The sequence below is a fragment of the Solanum stenotomum genome, chromosome 8 (genome assembly GCF_019186545.1).
Source record: "Solanum stenotomum isolate F172 chromosome 8, ASM1918654v1, whole genome shotgun sequence".
Taxonomy (NCBI): Eukaryota; Viridiplantae; Streptophyta; class Magnoliopsida; order Solanales; family Solanaceae; genus Solanum; species Solanum stenotomum.
The window spans coordinates 56,365,293-56,385,142 of NC_064289.1; the positions used below are offsets into that span (position 1 = coordinate 56,365,293).

At 31.9% G+C, this 19,850-nt stretch overlaps 2 protein-coding genes across 3 annotated transcripts; both read right to left on the reverse strand.

Moving 5' to 3' along the window:
• Positions 1-1,762: 1,762 nt before the first annotated feature.
• Positions 1,763-4,856, reverse strand: LOC125873775 (CRIB domain-containing protein RIC7-like). Its single transcript, XM_049554634.1, has 4 exons — positions 4,549-4,856; positions 3,635-3,735; positions 2,911-3,010; positions 1,763-2,182 (listed from the first exon to the last, which is right to left on the reverse strand). Exons 1-4 carry the CDS (start codon positions 4,604-4,606, stop codon positions 1,812-1,814), a joined length of 630 nt encoding a protein of 209 aa, XP_049410591.1. The 5' UTR covers positions 4,607-4,856; the 3' UTR covers positions 1,763-1,811.
• Positions 4,857-6,147: 1,291 nt separating this feature from the next.
• LOC125872860 (rab GTPase-activating protein 22-like) lies at positions 6,148-16,795 on the reverse strand. Of its 2 annotated transcripts, none has more exons than XM_049553656.1 (13): positions 16,716-16,795; positions 16,459-16,579; positions 15,309-15,397; positions 14,447-14,542; positions 13,109-13,212; positions 11,751-11,968; positions 10,368-10,490; positions 10,200-10,288; positions 8,808-8,913; positions 7,765-7,862; positions 7,144-7,386; positions 6,979-7,062; positions 6,148-6,405 (listed from the first exon to the last, which is right to left on the reverse strand). In XM_049553656.1, exons 2-13 carry the CDS (start codon positions 16,490-16,492, stop codon positions 6,391-6,393), a joined length of 1,299 nt encoding a protein of 432 aa, XP_049409613.1. In that variant the 5' UTR covers positions 16,493-16,579; positions 16,716-16,795; the 3' UTR covers positions 6,148-6,390. The 2 variants fall into 2 exon arrangements, with proteins under 2 accessions (XP_049409613.1, XP_049409615.1); XM_049553658.1 differs by adding an exon at positions 6,743-6,755 and having other exon boundaries at positions 6,992-7,062; positions 16,459-16,789.
• Between the last annotated feature and the right edge of the window lie 3,055 nt (positions 16,796-19,850).

Below are 19,850 nucleotides of genomic sequence, written 5' to 3' on the forward strand. Positions count from 1 at the left end.
CTTTATTTTTTAAAACTTTGTTTCTAATTAAACTAAGACACTTGAATTAAAATGGAGGAAGTATTTGTTAAAATTTTAAAAGGTCATTTGATCTAAGGAACGAGATAAAGTAAAGATATCTCATCGGACTATTTTACCTCACCTTTCATATCATTCATAATCCATCATCTTAATTAGTTTAAATAGTGTAATAAAATAGTCCCAAAATTAGCTGATACCTCATATCTAACATGGAATAAAATCAATCAAAATTATTATCCTTATCCCACATATCAAACGATCCTTAATAGATTTTCGCACATTCTCACATATGCAAACAAATAAAAAATAGATAGAAGTCTAAAACCTTGTCCATATATAATTTATGTTTCAAATGTGAAGGTTATTTTTAAATAAGTATTTGTTTATCAAAGCGACACATTACTTCAATTTTCGAATTTGAAATATAGAACTTTGAATTTGAAAAATAATAACATTCTCAAATTCTTTTGTTTATTTTTCAATCACAAAACTTTAACTATGATCTTTCATGTCCGTAGGTTTAATTATATATCTTCTTAAATATCAATCAATTTATGTTCCTTTTTATATTGTATTACCTATACTAATTAATACTCTCTCTGTCCCAATTTATGTGACACATTTCGGATTTCGAGATTCAAACAAATCAATCTTTGATCCTAAATTTTTCATAAATCTTTTAAATATTTTGAATTATTAATTATTATGACTTATAGTACTTTTTATGTAGTTTATAAATATATAAATTTCATTTTAAAAAATTTGAAGATTCCATGAGCAAATTCTCGGTCAAACTTCAACTGTTTGACTCTCGAAAAGCAAAATGTGTCACATAAATTGGGACAGAGGGAGTATTGTTTTTTCTTCAGCATATATATAAACAAAAATAAGAGAAAACCACAATATCATATCAATATCAATCTGACTTTGAGAAGTTGACATCTTACATATTTTTTATAAATATATTTGGTTTGATTTTGCATAAATTTGTCTATGTGGCAGTTGTCTAGTTATTTTAAATATATTTTTTTCCTTTTCAGGCTACCTTCATCTCTCACAAAAGATAGGGATAGATAGTGATGATGATAGTTGAATTATTTTTTTAAAATTATAAAATTCAGTGTTATAATTTTAAGAGTATACCATCTTATCACATATTTTTATTTTTTCGATAATCAAGAATCCTAGAGGGCCTAGGACGCACAATATAATCCATTAGTGATAGCATTTGCTTTAAACGACTGTTAATAAAAAAACTCTTTACTTACATTATAATTGGAAAAAAAAAAGGGGTGGGGGGTGGGGTTCTAGCAAGGTGTGTGATGTATATAATCTACTCTAATGCAAGCATTATTGGTTGCTTTCACGATTCAAATTCATGACTTATAAATCACACAGATACAACTTAGCTATGAAATTCACTAAGGTGCCAAAATATGAAAACCATTCAAACCATTGAACAATATTTCATCAAAAAGGACCAAAATGCCCTAACGTTTGTGATTTGTCTTATATATGCCCTTCATTAACCTATCGACTCATAGATGTCCCCAACATTATCTTTAGTCTCAAATATATATACCCTTCGTTGACCTATCAACTCATGCAAGCTACAAAACACACATAGTATCAAAAAAGTTAGATTGTACACGCTCTACAATACACACTCTACAAATTGTGAATGATAAACTTTTGTGTGGTCTCAAAAATAGTTTTGCAATTCACTAAGCTACCAAAAAATAAAAATGTGAACTTTTTAAGTACATTACATTGTTGTTGTTGTTGTTTTTTCACTCCTCTTGTTTTTCTTTAGAAATTCCACTACTTTCACTTTCCAATCCAGGACTTGACTCTATAGTTTGTGTTGTGCCTTTGGATTTTGATGGTCGATTCAAGCCACCATCCTCCTTGGACTTCTTTCTTCGCGATTTTTTAGGGATATCGGAGTTGTTTTTGCTCGAGGATTCACTCGATTTGGTTCCATCGGACATGTCCTTGTTATGATGTCTCCTGGAACTCCTGGATTTTGTGCCAGGCTCTTTGTTTGTAGTGTTTTCATTGCTTCCATTTTCTGTTGTGGAATGTCTCCTGGATGTTCTTGGCTTCTCTTGTTTTTCTTTGGGTGGTGAAGAATTTGCATTTCTTGACCTTCTATTTGAATCTACAATTTACATGAAACATATTGTGTAAAAAGAATGAAAAAATATTGATCCTCTTGAAGTAATAGGCGAATCTAAGATTTAAAGTCTCGAGTTTGGTGTACTATTATATGAGATATATCTTCTTTCAAAGAGTTAAAGGGTCAAAAACACATCTAAAGTATCTCGTTTTTTTTAGTTTCCTATCTAAACTATCAGGTGTGTGAGTTTCCTACCTAAACTATCACCAAATGTTTATTGAAACACACCTCAAATAATATCAGTTGTTCACTTTTCTTATCCTAAATGATTATATGCTATTTCAGGTTGGAAATTAAAGTGAACAACTAATAGTTAAGGTAGAAAATTCACATACCTGATAATTCATATATGAAACTCAAAAAGTTGAGATATGTTAGGTGTGTTTTTGACCCTTCGTTCTTTTTTATGTACATATTCTTATTTTTCACATATATATATGATTCGAGTCGAATACTATGAATATGATCACATATGTTGTAATCATTTCTTTGATAATTAAGAGATCCTTCAGGGTCAATCACACGATTCGAAATTCGGTAGATAAAATGATTCGTCCATTTGTCCTTCTACACTTAATACTAAGTTTTTCTTTGCAATAGGGTTTAACCCCATAACGTGTGTCTAATCAACACATCATAATTTCTGATCTGACTAATTCAAATTTACACTGAAAAGATGAGTAATAAGAAGGGGGGTAAAAGCAACACACCTTCAGAAACCCATTTAATATCAGGATTTTCTTTATGTTCTCCAGGAGGAGGAATTAAAGGTGCTGATTGAAATGCTCCTGGTGCTTTAAATTCTTTCATCTGCCAAAAAATATATAAAAAAAACAAAAATTGGTGATTACACAATAATAAAATCGGTTTATTCATTAAAAAGAATCGATTCAATACATTTCTGGTAACGATTATGGTAAATCAATTAGTAAGATAAGATGAATGTTTGAAATTGAATCAATTCAATACATATCTTGTGGTGAATCATGTAATAGCATAAGATGAAAAAATGAAATCGAATATAGATTTTTTGTTTTATATTTTAAAAAAAGAATCGATTCAACATACTTTTTCAGTGACTCTGGTGAATCAAGTAGTAGAATAAGATGAAAATTGAAATAGACTATATGGTGCAAGAAGAAGATCGATGTACACAAGAAATGTAACAAGTAAAAAAAAGGGGAAAAAACTAGGTGATTACACAACTAGAAAATTAGGTCTAGCTATTATTAAAAGGAATCGATTTAGTATATTTCTTGAAGTGACTATGATGAATTAAGTAGTAGGATAAGATGAAAAATCCAAATTTGATTTATCCATTAAAAAGACTCGATTTAATACATTTCTTTTAATGAATTCAATAATTAGAATAAAATAAAAATCGATGAACACAAAAAATACAAGTAAAAATATAAATATATTATATATATTTACCCAGGTTGGATTATCAACAGATGGACCATCCCATCCTATATGTGCAACATGTTTTACATCTGTTGGAAAACCAATTTGCATATCTTTTTCTTTATCCTCATCTGCACCAAATAATTAGAATAAACATAAACAATTCATACAAACGATCTCAACTTATTCAGAATCGAGTCATACTCGATTGTTGAATTTTTAGACTTATTGCCATTATCATTAATACCCGCAAATGATGAATATGAAGAATTTATATAGTCTGTTTCAACTATTTTAACGTCATAGAAGAATTATTTTCAAGAATCTAAAAGTACCTCCAAATGATGAATATGAAGGATTCATACTGTTAATTTCAACTATTTCACTGTCACAGAACAATCATTTTCAAAAATCTAAAAATACTTACAAATGATGAATATCGATGATTCATATAATTTGTCTCAACTACTCACACCGTCATAAAACAATCATTTTTAAATAAATAAATAAATATAAAATTACCCCCAAATGATGAATATCAAGGACTCCAATAGCTTATCTCTACTTTTTCACATCGTCACAAAACAATCACTTTCAAAAATCTAAAAATATCCCAAAATCGTGATTATGAAGGATTAATATAGTTTATCTCAACTATGTTACACCATCACAAAATGATTTTGAAACAGTTGATCTCAACTATTTCACCATCATGTAACAAACACCTCCCCCCACCCCCCTCCTTCTTCATTATTGGTAGCACAATCTTCTTTTACAACCTTCACCCCTTTCAAGAATCTAAAAATACCCATATATAATTAATACGAAGGATTCATACTGTCAATTCAACTGTTTCACGTTGTCATAAAACAATTATTTTCAAGAATAATCTAAAAATACCCACAAATGAAAATGTGAAATAATTGAAAATATAAATTACTTACCAAAAACTTGAGAAATGTACCTAAGGCCTTTAAGAAGGCCTTTCACCTTTGTGGACATGATCTCAACTTAGGTAAACAATTAATCGAGAATATGATATTTTCATCTAAAATCAATCATTTGATTATGTGTAGAAACTCAAAAGAAACAAAATAAAAAATTTGAATTTTGAATTTTTATTTCAAGTGAACAAATGTATTTCTTGAATTTGTAAGTATAAATTCAAAGTATAAAAACATTTCAAGAAATTAAATGGATTCAAACCCTAAAAATGAAATTTAGGTTTGACTCCTCTTTAATCATCACAAAGGAGAAAAGATGTTAAAGCATCATTTTCATCAATTCAATGGCAATGAATTAATGGTCATTCATAACCAGAAGTATCCCATAATATTAGGAATGATAATTATTTAACATTTTTTAAAGTTTATTTTTTATTAGTTAAGAGATTCTTTTTTATATATTTTACTCTTCAGAATCTTGCTTCTGACTTTTTTCATTAGTTGTCAATTTTTTTGAGGCCTAATGGTGGCCACTACAATGTAATGGTAGCACTTTCTTATTTATAAACATTTTTTTATATGTGCAAATGAAAAAAAAATCATTTTAAAAATAATCATATATATTATATAAGGTTGGTGACAACGACTATTTAGAATTGTTAAAGAAATTACTAACTCTAACTAACTGTACTGATCGGGGTTAATTTTACTGACCCTTGCTTCACAACGCCCAAGCCGGAGGCTAAGGAAAGCATAATAAGGTAAAGATGGATATCGCTCATCAAGAGTTTAGTTAAGTGTTCAAGACTGTATGTGTTGCTGGTTGGATCTGAATCTGCTCTATACAAAGGAAAGTACAAACAAAGCTAGTTAGGTTAAATTCTCTAACAAGCATTGAAATTTTATATACATATCGTAATGTAACTAAATCGCAATTTCAATAAATTGTTAATTTCGTCTATTTGGAACTTTTATTCTAGTGAAAAGTGTTGTTATGCTTTCACTAAGTCTAGATTATTTCAATAAATAGTCAGATTTTCGAGTTGATTAAATTTTACTTGATATTGAGTATAATTCGTCATCTTTTAAAACCAAAAAGACAATTTTGTAGGAATTTGAAAAAAAAAAAAGAAGATAATTTTCTTTTCTTTTTTTAATTTCCAATGATATACTATATACATAATCTTTATAAAGGATATCTTGCCTATTAATAAAGAATTAAAGATCGATCTAAATATAAAAGATTAACGTGTTAGCCAATACTAGCTAAGTAGCTACATGTAAATAATTATTTTTTTCCTCCGACAATTTTTGTTTAATTAAGTGTTTGAACCAAAGATTTCGTGTTCGAATCCCTCAAACAAAGTTGCCTTTGTTAAAAAATATTTTACCCCAATGTGAAACTTTTCCATGCAAATCCAGCTTTAATCTAGCTCCACGAATACCATATGCCGGTAAGAAAACCTTGAAAAATGATTATCTTTAGAGAGTCTCGGAGCAACCGTAAAATTATCCCTGTGTGACCTATAGGTCATGAGTTCGAACTGTGAAAGGAGATGTTTTGTGCACCAGACTGTCATTTTAAAATGAAACATATGGTATGATGTTCCAATATTTTTCAGACTGAGGAATGTGATTCAAATATTACAACCAAAGCACATCATGTACATCTCATAGCAAGACTATTATGTACAAGTTCTTTGTAATAATAATAAATAGAAAGAATTATACACCAAATGCAAGAAGGGAGAAATCACTCCCACAAGAAAGAATGAACATAAAAAGTACAGCAAAACATTGAGCAAAAGGGGTACTTGCTGCAGTAATGAATAGCAACTCCATCTAGGTCGTTTTCACCTGCATTGATGAGCATCTTATGAGCCAACTAAAATGTTTGATATCATGCTCATGTACCAGAACAAAGGCCCCGTCGAAGGGTGGAGTGGGTTTCTTTCTTGAGTTTAACGGACAATGTAAAAGAAATTTTATACTATTGAGTCGCTTAAGAGATAACAATAGGTAACCATTCATAATAACCGGGGTTCATAACTTGGAAAGTAAAACAGATAACCTATTACAATAGGTTAAAATGTTGCAAGTCTACATAACTTAAATCCTTTCCTCTTTTCCTTTTGGGATGTGTGAGTTGGGGGGTTGGGAGAAGCAGAGAACAGGGAACAAAGAAACGTCTTGCCTTGCTCATGTACCAGAACAAAGAGGCAGGGACAGGGACCGGGGGGTTCTTTATTGAGTTTAACGGACAATGTAAAAGAGTTTTTTTATACTATTTAAGTCGCATATGAGATAACTATAGGTAACCATTCATAATGACCGGGATTCGTAACTTAAATCCTTTATTCTTTATCCTTTGGGATGTGTGTGCTGGGAGGGGGTTGGGAAAAGCAGAGAACAGGGAACATAAAAACTTGCCTTGCTCATGTATTTCTTATGAACCTTTAGAGCCTCATTTAGTGCTTTCTTTGCATCCAAATTCCCAGTTATCTCACTCAAGATCTGGAAAAAAAAAGTTATTTTCAGGACCAAAGAAAACAATAATGTGGAATATATAGACGAGGAGAGAGATTTTATGAAGACCTGGACAACATCATCAAGGCCTTTCGCCTCTTTCATAAGCTGTTTTTTCTTCGTCTCAAGAACACTTGCAACTAGGAAAATGGCAAGTGCGTCGTTCTGTTTCGTTGCACCAGTTCTCACTATTCTCCTTTCAAATTTCCCATATTGCTTGAGCTGCGTATCATTTAACTTATCGGGAAGTTGTTCCAGAGTCTTATTATATAATGAATATATGTTTGGGTTGTACTCCATGGCCCACATCACCTAAATGAAGTATGTACAAAAGTAGCATCAATCAGAAGATTACAATAACTCTGACCTACATTTGCTCATCATCCTTCCCTCTTTCATAGTTGAAAATATAAATATCCTTATCCTTTCACTCGACCTTTATGTCAAACTAATTTAGGTGATGCGCTCTTTTAAACACAAAAGGCATTAATTGCCAACTAGAACAATCATTTCTTTCATGAATGAAGTTAATAATTTGCCAAGTAAAACAACCATGTCTCTTAAAAGCAAATGTAGCCAGGAAAAATGTGATTAACTGAAGTGAGACACCAAAGACGGGGACAAACTATTGTGCAATATTTTTTCTATCTGCCAAACAATAAATATGAAAAGAGGTTTTGGGCTTCTCACCTCCCAGAGATAGAGTGCATCGACAAATGAGAGCTCTCTCCTGAAAAGTACCATCAACATGCGTAACGCGAACAGATATTCTCCGCCATCTAGCTCCTCTGCCATTTACAATTGAAAAAGTTGGTGAGGGAGAGAGTAAACTCTATATCTAGACTTTCTCCTCTATGTTTTTAGATGGTCAAGCGTGCAGTTCGAGGCTTTCTTAACAATGCAGATTTCCAATATATCTCCTCCATGAAAAAATTTCTTGTTATATTACCGACGTCCCAAACAACATATATGAGAGATGTTTTCAAAATGGATGTTAGTGCTTCACAATGTTTAACTTATGATTTATGAGTCTGGCCCCAACTTATAAAAAGTACAATCATTCGGACTAACCATCATAGAATCTGCTTTTTTTTCTTTTTGATAAGTGCTAGATACCATATATGTATTGCCTGCATTGCTTCAAGACAATATTTATCTTGTGATAGTCAATCACAAATTTGGATTGCGTGCATTAAAAGTTTCACAAAAATAAATCATGATTTCATGGAACATATCATCAGAACACATTACAGGACTTAGAATCACTATGATAGCCCAACGTAATATGTAGTATATAAAAGACCAATATAGTTACCAGTTCCTTTATTTCCAACAACAATTATTAAGAATGTTAAGTTAGTTCAAGAACAAATAAAACTCTTATCCTTAGAGGACTCTCCTTGTCTATATCCCCCAGACCCCTCCCAGACTCTTTTCTGTTTCTCTGAGGGGGAGGGGAGAAGGTGTCACAGGCTTGCAGTCAGTGGTCAAGAAAGTTCCAATTATTATGTATCCACTTTGTTAGTTCACATCTTCTGTTTCCAAGATGTCCAAAAGCTTCCTTCCATACAAAAAACCCCCAGAAACTTCTATAAGGCCTATTTTAGATGTTAGTTAATCATTCTAGTATTGAGAACTGGTTGGAAAATCAACAACACTGACAAGATCTTGCATTTTTTACTCTTTCACAGAAATAGATACTGAAGAATATACGGAGAACAGAAAACCCTTACCGAGGTGTTGATGAAGCTTTGGATCGACAATTTTAACAATTTGTGCAAGGGCTCTCAGCTGAGATTGCACTCCTATAGAATTTGCACTGGACTTGAAATTTTCTCTCTGTTGAATCGAATATGGAGTAGTTATATATGCAGTAATGGAATAAACATAGGAAATAACTAGCACACCGTTGCACAAGTTTGAATAAAGAAGTTACGAAAGAGAACATAAATATATGCACAAGTTTATCTCCCCTTTCCTTGGGGACAACAGGGTTGTTGCATGAGTATGCTGGTAGTATAACCATATGAAAGCTAACTACAGTTAGAAAGTGAAACATGAAATAGGTATACATTAACTAAATGCTGGAGCACGTGGTTTATCATTACAAGAGAAACCAAAAGCAAATCATCCCGTAAAAGTTCAACCAAAGGTATGACCAGAATGTGGATTTTCCTTTTGTTTTTGTGTGTATGGGTGTTAAGCTAAAGAACCTCAACCAATCAGCATTATCAATGTGAAAAAATATGAGCATCCAGACCAAACCTTAAGGCAATGGGTGGAGTGTCCCTTGATATTATAGAACTCTTTGGAAATCCCTTATATAACCGATTATGGACAAGTGCATTTCTTAACACCCTCTTGCACGAGTAACCTGGGTTCTAGAGTTGAAATCCCTTATTTTCTCTTCTTTTTTTGCCTTCTTTATTTTTTGTGCACTCTAGCCTCCCCAGACATACTTGTAAGATTACACTGGGTTTTGTTGTTGTTTTTGTTGTTATTTTTTTATTTTGAAGCTGAAGGGAGGAGGCTCAACAGTAAAGAGCCTGGAGTAGAGGGAGACATTAGGCTCAACAGGCTAATAGTGGGTCTGGGGCCATGTTAATTAATGGCTCCATGGGTTGAATTGAGATAGAGAAAGAAACCCAGAGCAGCACCATGGGCTTAGTTTAGAGAGAAGAAGGAATGATAGAACATGAAGATAGAAAATGGTGGCACGAACAAGCTCACCAACCTTCGGATCTAATGCAATTTCAAATAATCTGAGCATCCAACCCAAAACCTATGGGTGGAATGGCCCAAGAATTTATAAACCTCTTTGGAAACCCTTACACCACCAATAAGGAACAAGTGCCTCATCTAAAATCTTAAGTTGCCAAATATGGAGCACATTTATTTATTTTAGGGCGGCAACACATCATCTCACATGCGGACCTCACTATTTTTGTCTCGGTCAAGCAAGTGAAATATCTTTGTATAACGGGTTGCGCTAAAGCTTAAATTTATGAATCATGTGACTACCTCATATAAAACCTTGCGATGTTAAAGAAGAAACACATTTGTTTGTCTATTTTTCATTTATGTTAGGTCTGCAACAAGCATGAGCGGAAACAACAGGGACATACCAATCTACGCATTGCACGTTCAAAGCACCAGAATGCATCTGCTTCATTCTCAAGAAGAATAATTATTGGGGAGCAAATATCAGTCATTCCTGTTCAGAAAATAAGACAGAAGGTTTACAAACGGCCTTGATGTTTCAAAAAATTAGTTTCTAAATACTGCTATAATACCTTGAACATAACCAATATCTTTATCTATCCATGCATAGACAGCTAGCACATCCCAGAGTTTTGCCTGATTAGCTTGATTCTCATAAAATACAAGAGAACGATCCGTACGAACAACATCCAGACCTAAACAACATCATAAGCCATGACAGTTGTAGATATTTTCAGGAAATCAGTCTATATTGATGCACAATCTTCCTTACAAAGGAAAAATGAATGGCATTTCCATTTTTCCAATTCATCCATTATAATGGAACATGGACACATGAAAACTGACAAAGCTCATTTAAATTTCTTACTGTTGTTCGAAACTGACGATAGCTTATGATCGGTCTACAACCTTCAACATAATAAACTATATGTACCATGTGGGAGAAAATCTGTCTGGAGTTGAACAACTTAAATTGGAACTTAAGTGATATGCTGAAGCTTTGAATCTAGCATCATTGGCATGCATAATGAGAAAATAACATGCAAGGGATCTTTTTAATGACTTGATTAACAATGTACAAAAGGTGATCCTTATATGAGTCTTAGGTTATGTATAATATGGTAGGTGATAATCCCTTTATTAATAAGGCAAGTAAATATCCTATATTTGAATACAAAATAGGGAAAAGGGTCAAAAATACCCCTCAACTTTGATTTATTAGTTGACTTCACCCTTACCGTTAAAATCAAGTTATTTATACCCTTGCCGTCTACAAATTTGTCACCCGTATCCTTCAATTGGATGGAAAATCCCAAATCAACAAAAAAAATAACAATTTTAATTAAATTACCCGATTTCTTGTTTTAATCCAGATGACAGACTATATAAAGGGTTTTAGTTGGAGTGCACACATACTTAATCTACATACTCCTCCGACATTTAATTCCTCCTCCCCTCCCCCTCTTAATTTCATCGAACTACGCAGTGACTAATTCACAGAAAAATTTTCAAACATAAGAACTATATCGGAAAAGCAATGTCCATGTATCAATCCCTTCATCTCGAATACCATAACCAATGGGAGTTGGGGGGGAGCAAACATCTTTAGAATAACAAACTTTGGTTATATTCTGCACAACTAAGAACTACCTCAAAGTTATAGCTATGTTAACTATTTAAGTTTTGTCGAAAAAACATAAAGTTGGAAAACAGTTTATTACTGGCCATTAGTTGTTCAAACTGGAAAGAATTTGAGAACATGAACAAATGATTGTGATAGACAGACTGGAAAGAGAATGCCTGTTGAAATTCAAGTTTTTCCAACAACCACCACCCTTCTCCTAAGATACAGACACAGATAGTTATAGAGATATAGATACAGGGAGCTCTGCAGCAAATATGAATGTATAGAGTTGCAAATTAAAACTAGAGATAGTAGTGGTATGAGTACTAACCAATTTGGGACAAGTTAAGCTTCCACTGGATCACTTTCTTCTCATAAACACCATTATCGACTGGCATGCCATTGTTAGTATCCTGTCCATTACTGGTAGTGTTCGCAAGCTCTATAGGTTGGCCATCATCCGTGACTATAGCATTTGTGGTAAATTTCCCACTGCCAATAACAGGTACTAGCTTTTGGCATTCAGACTTCCACGCAGCATATTGCTCTCTGAGTATAAAAATTCAGATTCTTAGGCAGCTCATAAATAAGTTATAAGAAATTTATTAAAGAAAAAGAATATTATAAGGATGAAAGAAGGCACGGTTGTGTTTTCAGCTGATAGTGATAGTATACTTTTATAATTTGGTTCTCCAGGAAAAAATACATTTTTTCGTTGTTAACTTATTAAACCCACCACCACTTCCCTAAAAAGGTGCACACACACTTGTCAAGGAAAGTTTCCCAGAAGAAAGATAAAAGCTTGGAAAGAGTGATATAATACTGATATGCCCTGTCATTCATGACAAAATCTTTTGTTGTCTTTATCTTTTTTGTACGTTCACGGTATCATTATTGCCATTGTCTTTACTGTCTTTATTTCTAAATTTCAACCTTTGACTGACCATTCTTCTTTTTGGTCCTCCAATACATTATGAGGCACATGAGAGATCAAAGTCCCCAACTGATGAAATCAATCTCTGGCAGTCCCCTTACCGATGAATTTAATCTTTTCTTGGTTATGTTTAATTATCTTGTAGCACTCATTTTCAATTGAATGCCAAGACTCAAGAATCAAGATACCAGAGAACTTAATGGTCAAGGATTCGACTATAGGTCTGTGCATTCTTTTTTCAATATAGTTGGAAGTTTGTAACTATAAACGTCAACTATTGCAAAACAACAATTTCCAGCTTTTGTAGTTAAGACTAAAGGCACAAAGATTTGAACCTCAATACGTAAAGATTTCAAAGTTCATTGGCAATCTTTTGCCAAGGGGTCCTTCTGATAAGAAAAGCTAAACCAAGCTGAACCTAACAAAATTGTCTGAAACTTGGCTTGTTCACTATGGAGAGCTTGATTAAACCAGACTTGCCCAGCTGAATCCAAATCGGCTCACCTCGGTCTCAGTCCTAACTAGATCAGGATTCAGAAAGTTGTTCTTTGATAAGAATAACTCTATGAACATGAAAAGTTTTTTGTGTAAATTACACAGAGGGCCTTGGATAGCTGCATGTGTTTATGCATCAAATTGAACAAATTCAATGCATAATGAGTCCCTATAGTTATGATTGTTGATTACCTCTACTATTTATAGTCTATATTGAACAAGTGTAACTCTTAGGCCATAGCTGAAACGAGTTAGATTACCTCCGTTGTTGTCTAAGTTCATTTCTTTCCTCAAATGTGCTATTGGGATCAAAACAACCCAGCAAGAACTCCCATACAGCCCCTTTAATTGATGGATGAATCCCCTAGCATTCACAGAATAATCAATAAGCATCAGAGTTCTTAAGACTTTAAGTTTTCAGCTAAATAGCAACCAGATTGGATATTTGTGATAGACAATGACTCCTTATAATGAACTCAATGGGCGTGCTAATGCTGGATCAGATTATCTGCTTAATACATAGTTTATAGAAGTGTAATCAATGCTATGCCGAAATGTTATTCCAAATCATGAATAATTTTACCGGCTAAACTTTTGTATAATTTAGACTTTCCGATACTGTCCAAACTCAAACCAACAAGTGATTGTAGCGTAGATAAAACAATTATTGCTCCGGAATAAGCAAACCGATTGTTTCCCCTTTATTATTATTCACAGAGCAGTTAAAACTTCTTACATCATAATTTTTTATTATTATTAACACAAAAAGAGGATCTTAAATGCTTTCCTATCAAGGCTCCCAACTGAAATAACATTGCTGGAAAATCATAAATGGAATGAACCTTCTGTCTCGTTATAGTAAATGAAATAATCTTCCTATAAGTGGAGATAACTGAGCAAGAGTAATTGATGAAATTGGTGTCCCATGAAGTTTTTCACCTTCAGCAGTTCACCACTTGCACAAATTGAGGATCTATTATGCTCCAAATGTCCACCAAATGAGCAACTTCGGTTCAAGTTAAAACCTCACCGGGTGGCAAAAGCACTTGCTAAAAATTATATGAACGGTTCACATTCACTAAAAAGCAGATTAATTTGTTCTTGATGGCAAGTAGTATGAGGATCGACATTGTTCAACTAGACCAAAGTCATGAAAAGGGCAAGGTAGGAGAAGGAGACCATGAGCGAAATGCATTATCATCTTAGGAAATCACTGTAAAGCTAAAGGTGGAGTAAAAAGAAGGAATGGACAACATGAACTAGAGAGAAATCCAGGGGGAAAAGGGCTGTCACAATGAAGTAGCAAAGTGGTTTAGTCATAAAAGTGTCCAATATTCCAAACTGGGAATTACAAGATAAAATGAAGAATAGAGCTGAAATTGGACTTTCTACCAAGTAGAAATTAATTTTCACAATGAACCACAGAAATAGATGTAATCATAGTGTTGTAGGTGAAAGGTCCACCATCAACTTGGAGATCTTTAAAGTTTTAAAGCAATCCACTTGACAAGATCATGTTTCTGTTCATAGGCAAATGACAATGTGGCACAGTAAATTTATTAAAAATGTGCATTGAACAAGAGTGAGAAAAAAAGTACCCCTCGTTGGATTCGTCTAAGAACACCTGCTATATCCAAATAACCCTCTTGAGAGAATGCAGCCTTCCATCTTCTTTCACTGAGAGTTCTTCCTGCCTATCAAGCACTTCCCCAAAAATAGGAAGTGCACAAAGGTAGCATAGTGAATAAATCTGCCATGAGAACTTAGAAAATCATTTCTTTAGAAGGACTTGGAAAGAAACTGAGACAAACGTCACAAAAACTACAACAGGATATTCTAGTTTTTTAAACTCATTTATGTAATCAAGCGTGTAAATATTCACCAAATTGATAGATTAGAATTAGACTTCTCTAAACCAAAGGGGAGAGAGCTAAAATGAAACAATCAAATAAATGCTAAAGTAATTGAATTTAAAGGGACACAGGTATTACCTAAAATGACAAAGGGTGGAATCCATTAACTAGTAACATATACACTTGTTGTCTACTCAACCAAACAAAGTGTCAATCCCACACTAACTTTGGTCGACATTATGACTTCTGTATACCTTTATATTGGAGAAATCAACATGGTTTGATTATTTTAATGCTGACTGTCAACCTACAGCAGCCAGATCCTGCTGCAGCCTTATTTATAAGGTTCAACTAAATCGAGTATCTTCAACATAGAGCATAAATATGTGTTAAATTAGTAAAATTTCAACGAATATTAAATTTTGAACCCATAATTTCAAAAGTGTAATAAATGAAATTGCAAGAACAAAAGGCTTAACCCATCAAATCTAAATTCGGGATCCGCCTCTAAGTCCGCAACCTCCTCTCTTTATCCAAAGTTGTGTATATAAGCAAAATTTAGAAGAACTTAGATAAAATGATGAAAACGAATGAAGTTTCAACTCACCCTAGGTCTGAATCGAGTATTAGGAACATCAGCTCGGCATTCTGGTCTAACAGGAAAATAAGAGTCTAGATCCTCAAATGAAGAATCCCCTGTTATTCAAACATAAATCCCAAATATCCATTATAGTTATAGAAAAAATCAAAACCCAAAATCCACAAGCAGAAGAAGAAGAAGAAATAGGTAAAATCATACTCCATTTTCCCAATATATGTGGCACTTTTCACTCCAAAGAGTCGATTTGACTAATCTTTGAAGCTAAATTGGGATCAACTTAATATTTCAAAACTAAATTTTGATATTCAAAAACTATATAAAGTACTATAAGTTACAATTTTCCTCATGTCAATATGATGAAAAATACATTATAAAATCTCAATCAAAGTTTAGTTAGCTTAAATCTCGAAAAAAGAAGAAGGAAAAGTGTCAATATAGAGTAACAATTAGTACCATTCTTGCAGGCAACGAGCATGAAACCCCAATACCCATTACAGTTTGAATTGACAACCCTCAAATACCCATTACAATTACAGTATAATTCCAATAAAACCAACAACAACAACATACTCTGGGGAGGGTAATGCATAACAGACCTTACCCTACCTCAGGAAATAGAGAGGTTGTTTCTCCTAGATCTTTTTCAATCCCAATAAAACCCAAATACTATAGAAAACAACAATAAAGCTCAAAAACCATTACCTTTTTTGCAGGCAGCTATGTTTTTGAGTTGTTTAAACTATCAAAAAAATGGCCCAAAATTCTGAAACGGAACTTACAATGATAAACCCAAAATACCAATTCGAATTAGAATTGACAAACCCCCAAATTCCCATTTCAATAATACAACTACAGTATAATTCCAATAAAACCCAAATATAGAAAAATCACCAATAAAGCTCAAAAACCATTACCATTCTTGCAGGCAGCTATTATTGAGTTCCTATGTCCTGGGGTTGTTTAAATTATCAAAAAAAATCGCACAAAATTCCATCTGAGATGGAGCTTACAATGACAAATCCCATATACCCATTACATTTGAATTCAAATTCGAATTGACAAAACCCCAACTACCCAATTTCAATAATACAATTACAGTACAAATTTCAACAAAACCCAAATATAGAAAACAACAATAAAGCTCAAAAACCCTTACCATTTTTGCAGGCAGCTATTATTGAGTTGCCCATGTCTTGGGGCTGTTTAAATTATCAAAAAGATCGCACAAAATCCCGAGATGGAGCTTATAGAATGACAAATTTACAACTGCAAAAAGACTATAGAACGATTCAGTTAGTATCTTATAGCAAAAGATTCCTTTTTTCAAATCGATTTTTACACAGTAAGATGTTGGTGGAAAGAGATGAAGTAATGAATACGAAAGAATTATTAAGAATGATGATTAATGGGCACCAGCGAGGAGAATTTTTGTGCTTTTTGTAGGTGTTACCGAGTTGGCATAGAAAGACCCATTTTCCAACTGTATTACCTGCTCCTGGATAAAAATTATACTATATTTATTAGGCTGACTAGGAAGGTATGAATGTCGAGGATTTAGAAATAAATAAGCGATAAATGGTTTTGCTTCTTGTTATTTTTAATTAGTAGTGTAGTCAAATATTTCATGTGCGGAAGATATATTTTGTGAAAATGCAATGTTGAGATGGATATGTGGGTATATTAGAAGTGATAAGATTAGGAATAACGTTATCTTAGAGAAGGTGGCAAGGGTTTTTGTGGTGGACAAAATGAGGGAAACAGATGAGATGGTTTGGACATATGTAGAGGAGGTGTGTTGATGTCCCGTGAGCAGGTGCAAGAGGCGGGTTGTAGAGGGCATGCGGAAGGGTAGATATTGGTCGAAGAAGTATCTGAGAGAGGTGATTAGACAGAACATGACGCAACTTCATATTATCGAGGACATGACTCTAAATGGAAAGGATGGATGTTGCATATTAGGATAGAGGGATAGTAGTCGTAGTACTAGTCGTACCTTGTAGAACTTGCCATATGTGATTTGTTGTGTTTTCGATTATCACACTATTTTTATATTTGTTAGTATTCCTCTCTTGTAGACTTTGCACCGCTTTTTGTATTAATGACTGCTTTTTTCATTGTTTTCTTCTTCTATTGGGTTTGATACACTTAAGCCGATGGTCTTTTGAAAACGACTTTTTTAACTCTATGAGCAAGTGCTAAAATCTGCGTACATTCTATCCTCCACAGACCGACTTAGTGAAATTTCACCAGGTATATTATTATTGTTGTATAATTGAATAATTCTAGATCGTTATTTGTTATAAAGCTATTTAACTGTGATTATTTAATTCTTTTTGAAATTGACATTTTATTATAAAGGCACGTTCTTTATAAAAAAATAATATTTTTTTGTAAGAAATATATTTTATTAGTATATTTATGATAATTATTATTAATATAGTGCATATAGAAAATTTCTAACTATGAATATCTAAAAAAGAAAACGAAAAAAGGTCATCGCATTTAAATAGTATATAGTCATAACTTTATAAGAAAAGATTGTTGATATTTATCTTTTCTACGTTCATACTCTCTTTATTGTTTTGATTAATTTGGTTGATAAATACATTACTTCTTTTTGATATACAATCATTATTGAACTAGCTTAGTTTTTTTGGGTGTTTTATTTATAATTACGGAATGAAATTTTTAATGTCAAAATGTATCCGAAATTTACTACCTTTTATGTTTCAAATTACTTATCACGTTTTTTTAAAAGTCAAGCTATATAAACTTTGATTTATATTTTAGAAGATAATTTATTCATTATATTAATATGAATTACTTCAATACAAAAATAACTTACAATATTTTTATATAATTTAAAAATTTTAATTTAAAAATATTAAATAAATATAATATAATTTAATTTTGAATATAAATGAAAATAACTATGAAAAAAATATGACAAGTACTTCAAGACAGATGATATAACTCAGATAATTCGGAATTGTGAGAACCATATGATAAGGGTTTCCTCAAGAAGTTGTGTTAAATGAGTTTATGATTTTTTCCCCATATGATCTAACTTTTATTATAGATAAAATTAATTGATATATGTTACTAGTAGGAGATCAGATTTTATAAAATTAGTCGAGGTGCGTATAACTATTTCAAACTTTATGATTATATAAAGAAAGATCAAAATATATAAAATATAATCATCTCAAAATTAAATTAAACTCTACTGAACAAAATTTAAAATGTTGAGTTAAATTTTTTGAATTTCAAATAACATATTTGAAGTTGAAATTGTCAAAGTCAAATTTCATCTTAAAAGTTCAAAATTTGAATTGTTATTGAAGCTCCAGTCCAAAGTTTGAATTGTTATTCAAATTTGATTACTTTGAATAGTTTATACCAGATAATGAATTGGTGAATTTTTTTTTTTACTATAAATAAAGTACTATGTGAAAAATAACAAGCTAGTGAATTTATTTTTTCCTAATACAAAAAACCTCTCAATGTACATAATGGTATAACATAATTTTCATATGAATTTTTCAAATAATTAATCTTTAAGATTTTAAACTGTTTGAATAGTATTAACATATTTTGTCACATCAATCAAACTTATGAATAATTAAACAAGTTAGGAGTAAATACAAAAAAGTGAATTTAATTTAAAAAATCTCAACAAAAAGATTTTAAAATACTGTTAAAATATTATTGTTATCCTACAAGTTTAAAGAAGCGAATATAGAATTTCTAATATGAAAATTAAGTTTAAATCAAACAAATTTTATAAGAATTTTGAAAACATTTTTTTAAAAATCCATCTTATTAATTTGAGGAAGTGAATTTTGACATTCAAATATAAAGCAAGTTAAAATCAAGTAAATATTATTGAAAAAACTTTAAAACATTGATTGAAATGAGAATAGATAGTTCAAACTTAACAAAACAGTTGATTTTAATTTCAAACATGTATATTTGAATCTGATATACATTTTTGAAACTAGACTTTAATAATTGCAATTATCAAAGCTTAAGACCTAATAAATTAAATTTCAGGATCAATTATTAAAAATTTAATCTTTTGCAAATAAAAATTTAACTGTATATCAGATTTTTTTTCTTGCACAAACAACATGTCAAACTTCAGACAAAATTTGAAACTATTTTTTTTTTCAACTTCAAATACATGTGTCGGAAATTATTTTGAAATAACAAAACTTACAAAATATCATAGACCTTAGCCATGACTTGAATGATGATCCTAAAATCGTCATATGTGCTCGCCTCATCTCCATCCCACATAGTATTCTCAACTTCATGACACATATGTCGAAAGTTATTTTTGATATGTCTCAACTTATAATTATTTTTTAGAGCAACTTTCACATATAACAAATATAAAAATCATATTTATATGTTATATCTATAATTTGTATAATTGCACTCCATAACAAACTTTATGTTTGCTATGGAGCATCAAATTGTATAACTCGCTGGCAGGAGCTTCAGATTTGTATAATTTTGCTAGCAGACCATTTGTATAAATCGCTG

Excerpts from the sequence above, each read along its gene's own strand:
- LOC125872860 (XM_049553656.1), bottom strand. The coding sequence starts at position 16,492 with ATGGGCAACTCAATAATAGCTGCCTGCAAAAATG. Across the intron at positions 15,398-16,458 it reads AATAGCTGCCTGCAAAAATG|GGGATTCTTCATTTGAGGAT; the intron begins GTAAGGGTTTTT and ends TTTGAATAACAG. Across the intron at positions 7,863-8,807 it reads AAAGCTTCATCAACACCTCG|AGGAGCTAGATGGCGGAGAA; the intron begins GTAAGGGTTTTC and ends TGTAAATGGCAG.
- LOC125873775 (XM_049554634.1), bottom strand. The coding sequence starts at position 4,606 with ATGTCCACAAAGGTGAAAGGCCTTCTTAAAGGCCTTAGGTACATTTCT. Across the intron at positions 3,736-4,548 it reads GTACATTTCTCAAGTTTTTG|ATGAGGATAAAGAAAAAGAT; the intron begins GTAAGTAATTTA and ends TATTTGGTGCAG. Across the intron at positions 2,183-2,910 it reads TATTAAATGGGTTTCTGAAG|ATTCAAATAGAAGGTCAAGA; the intron begins GTGTGTTGCTTT and ends TGTAAATTGTAG.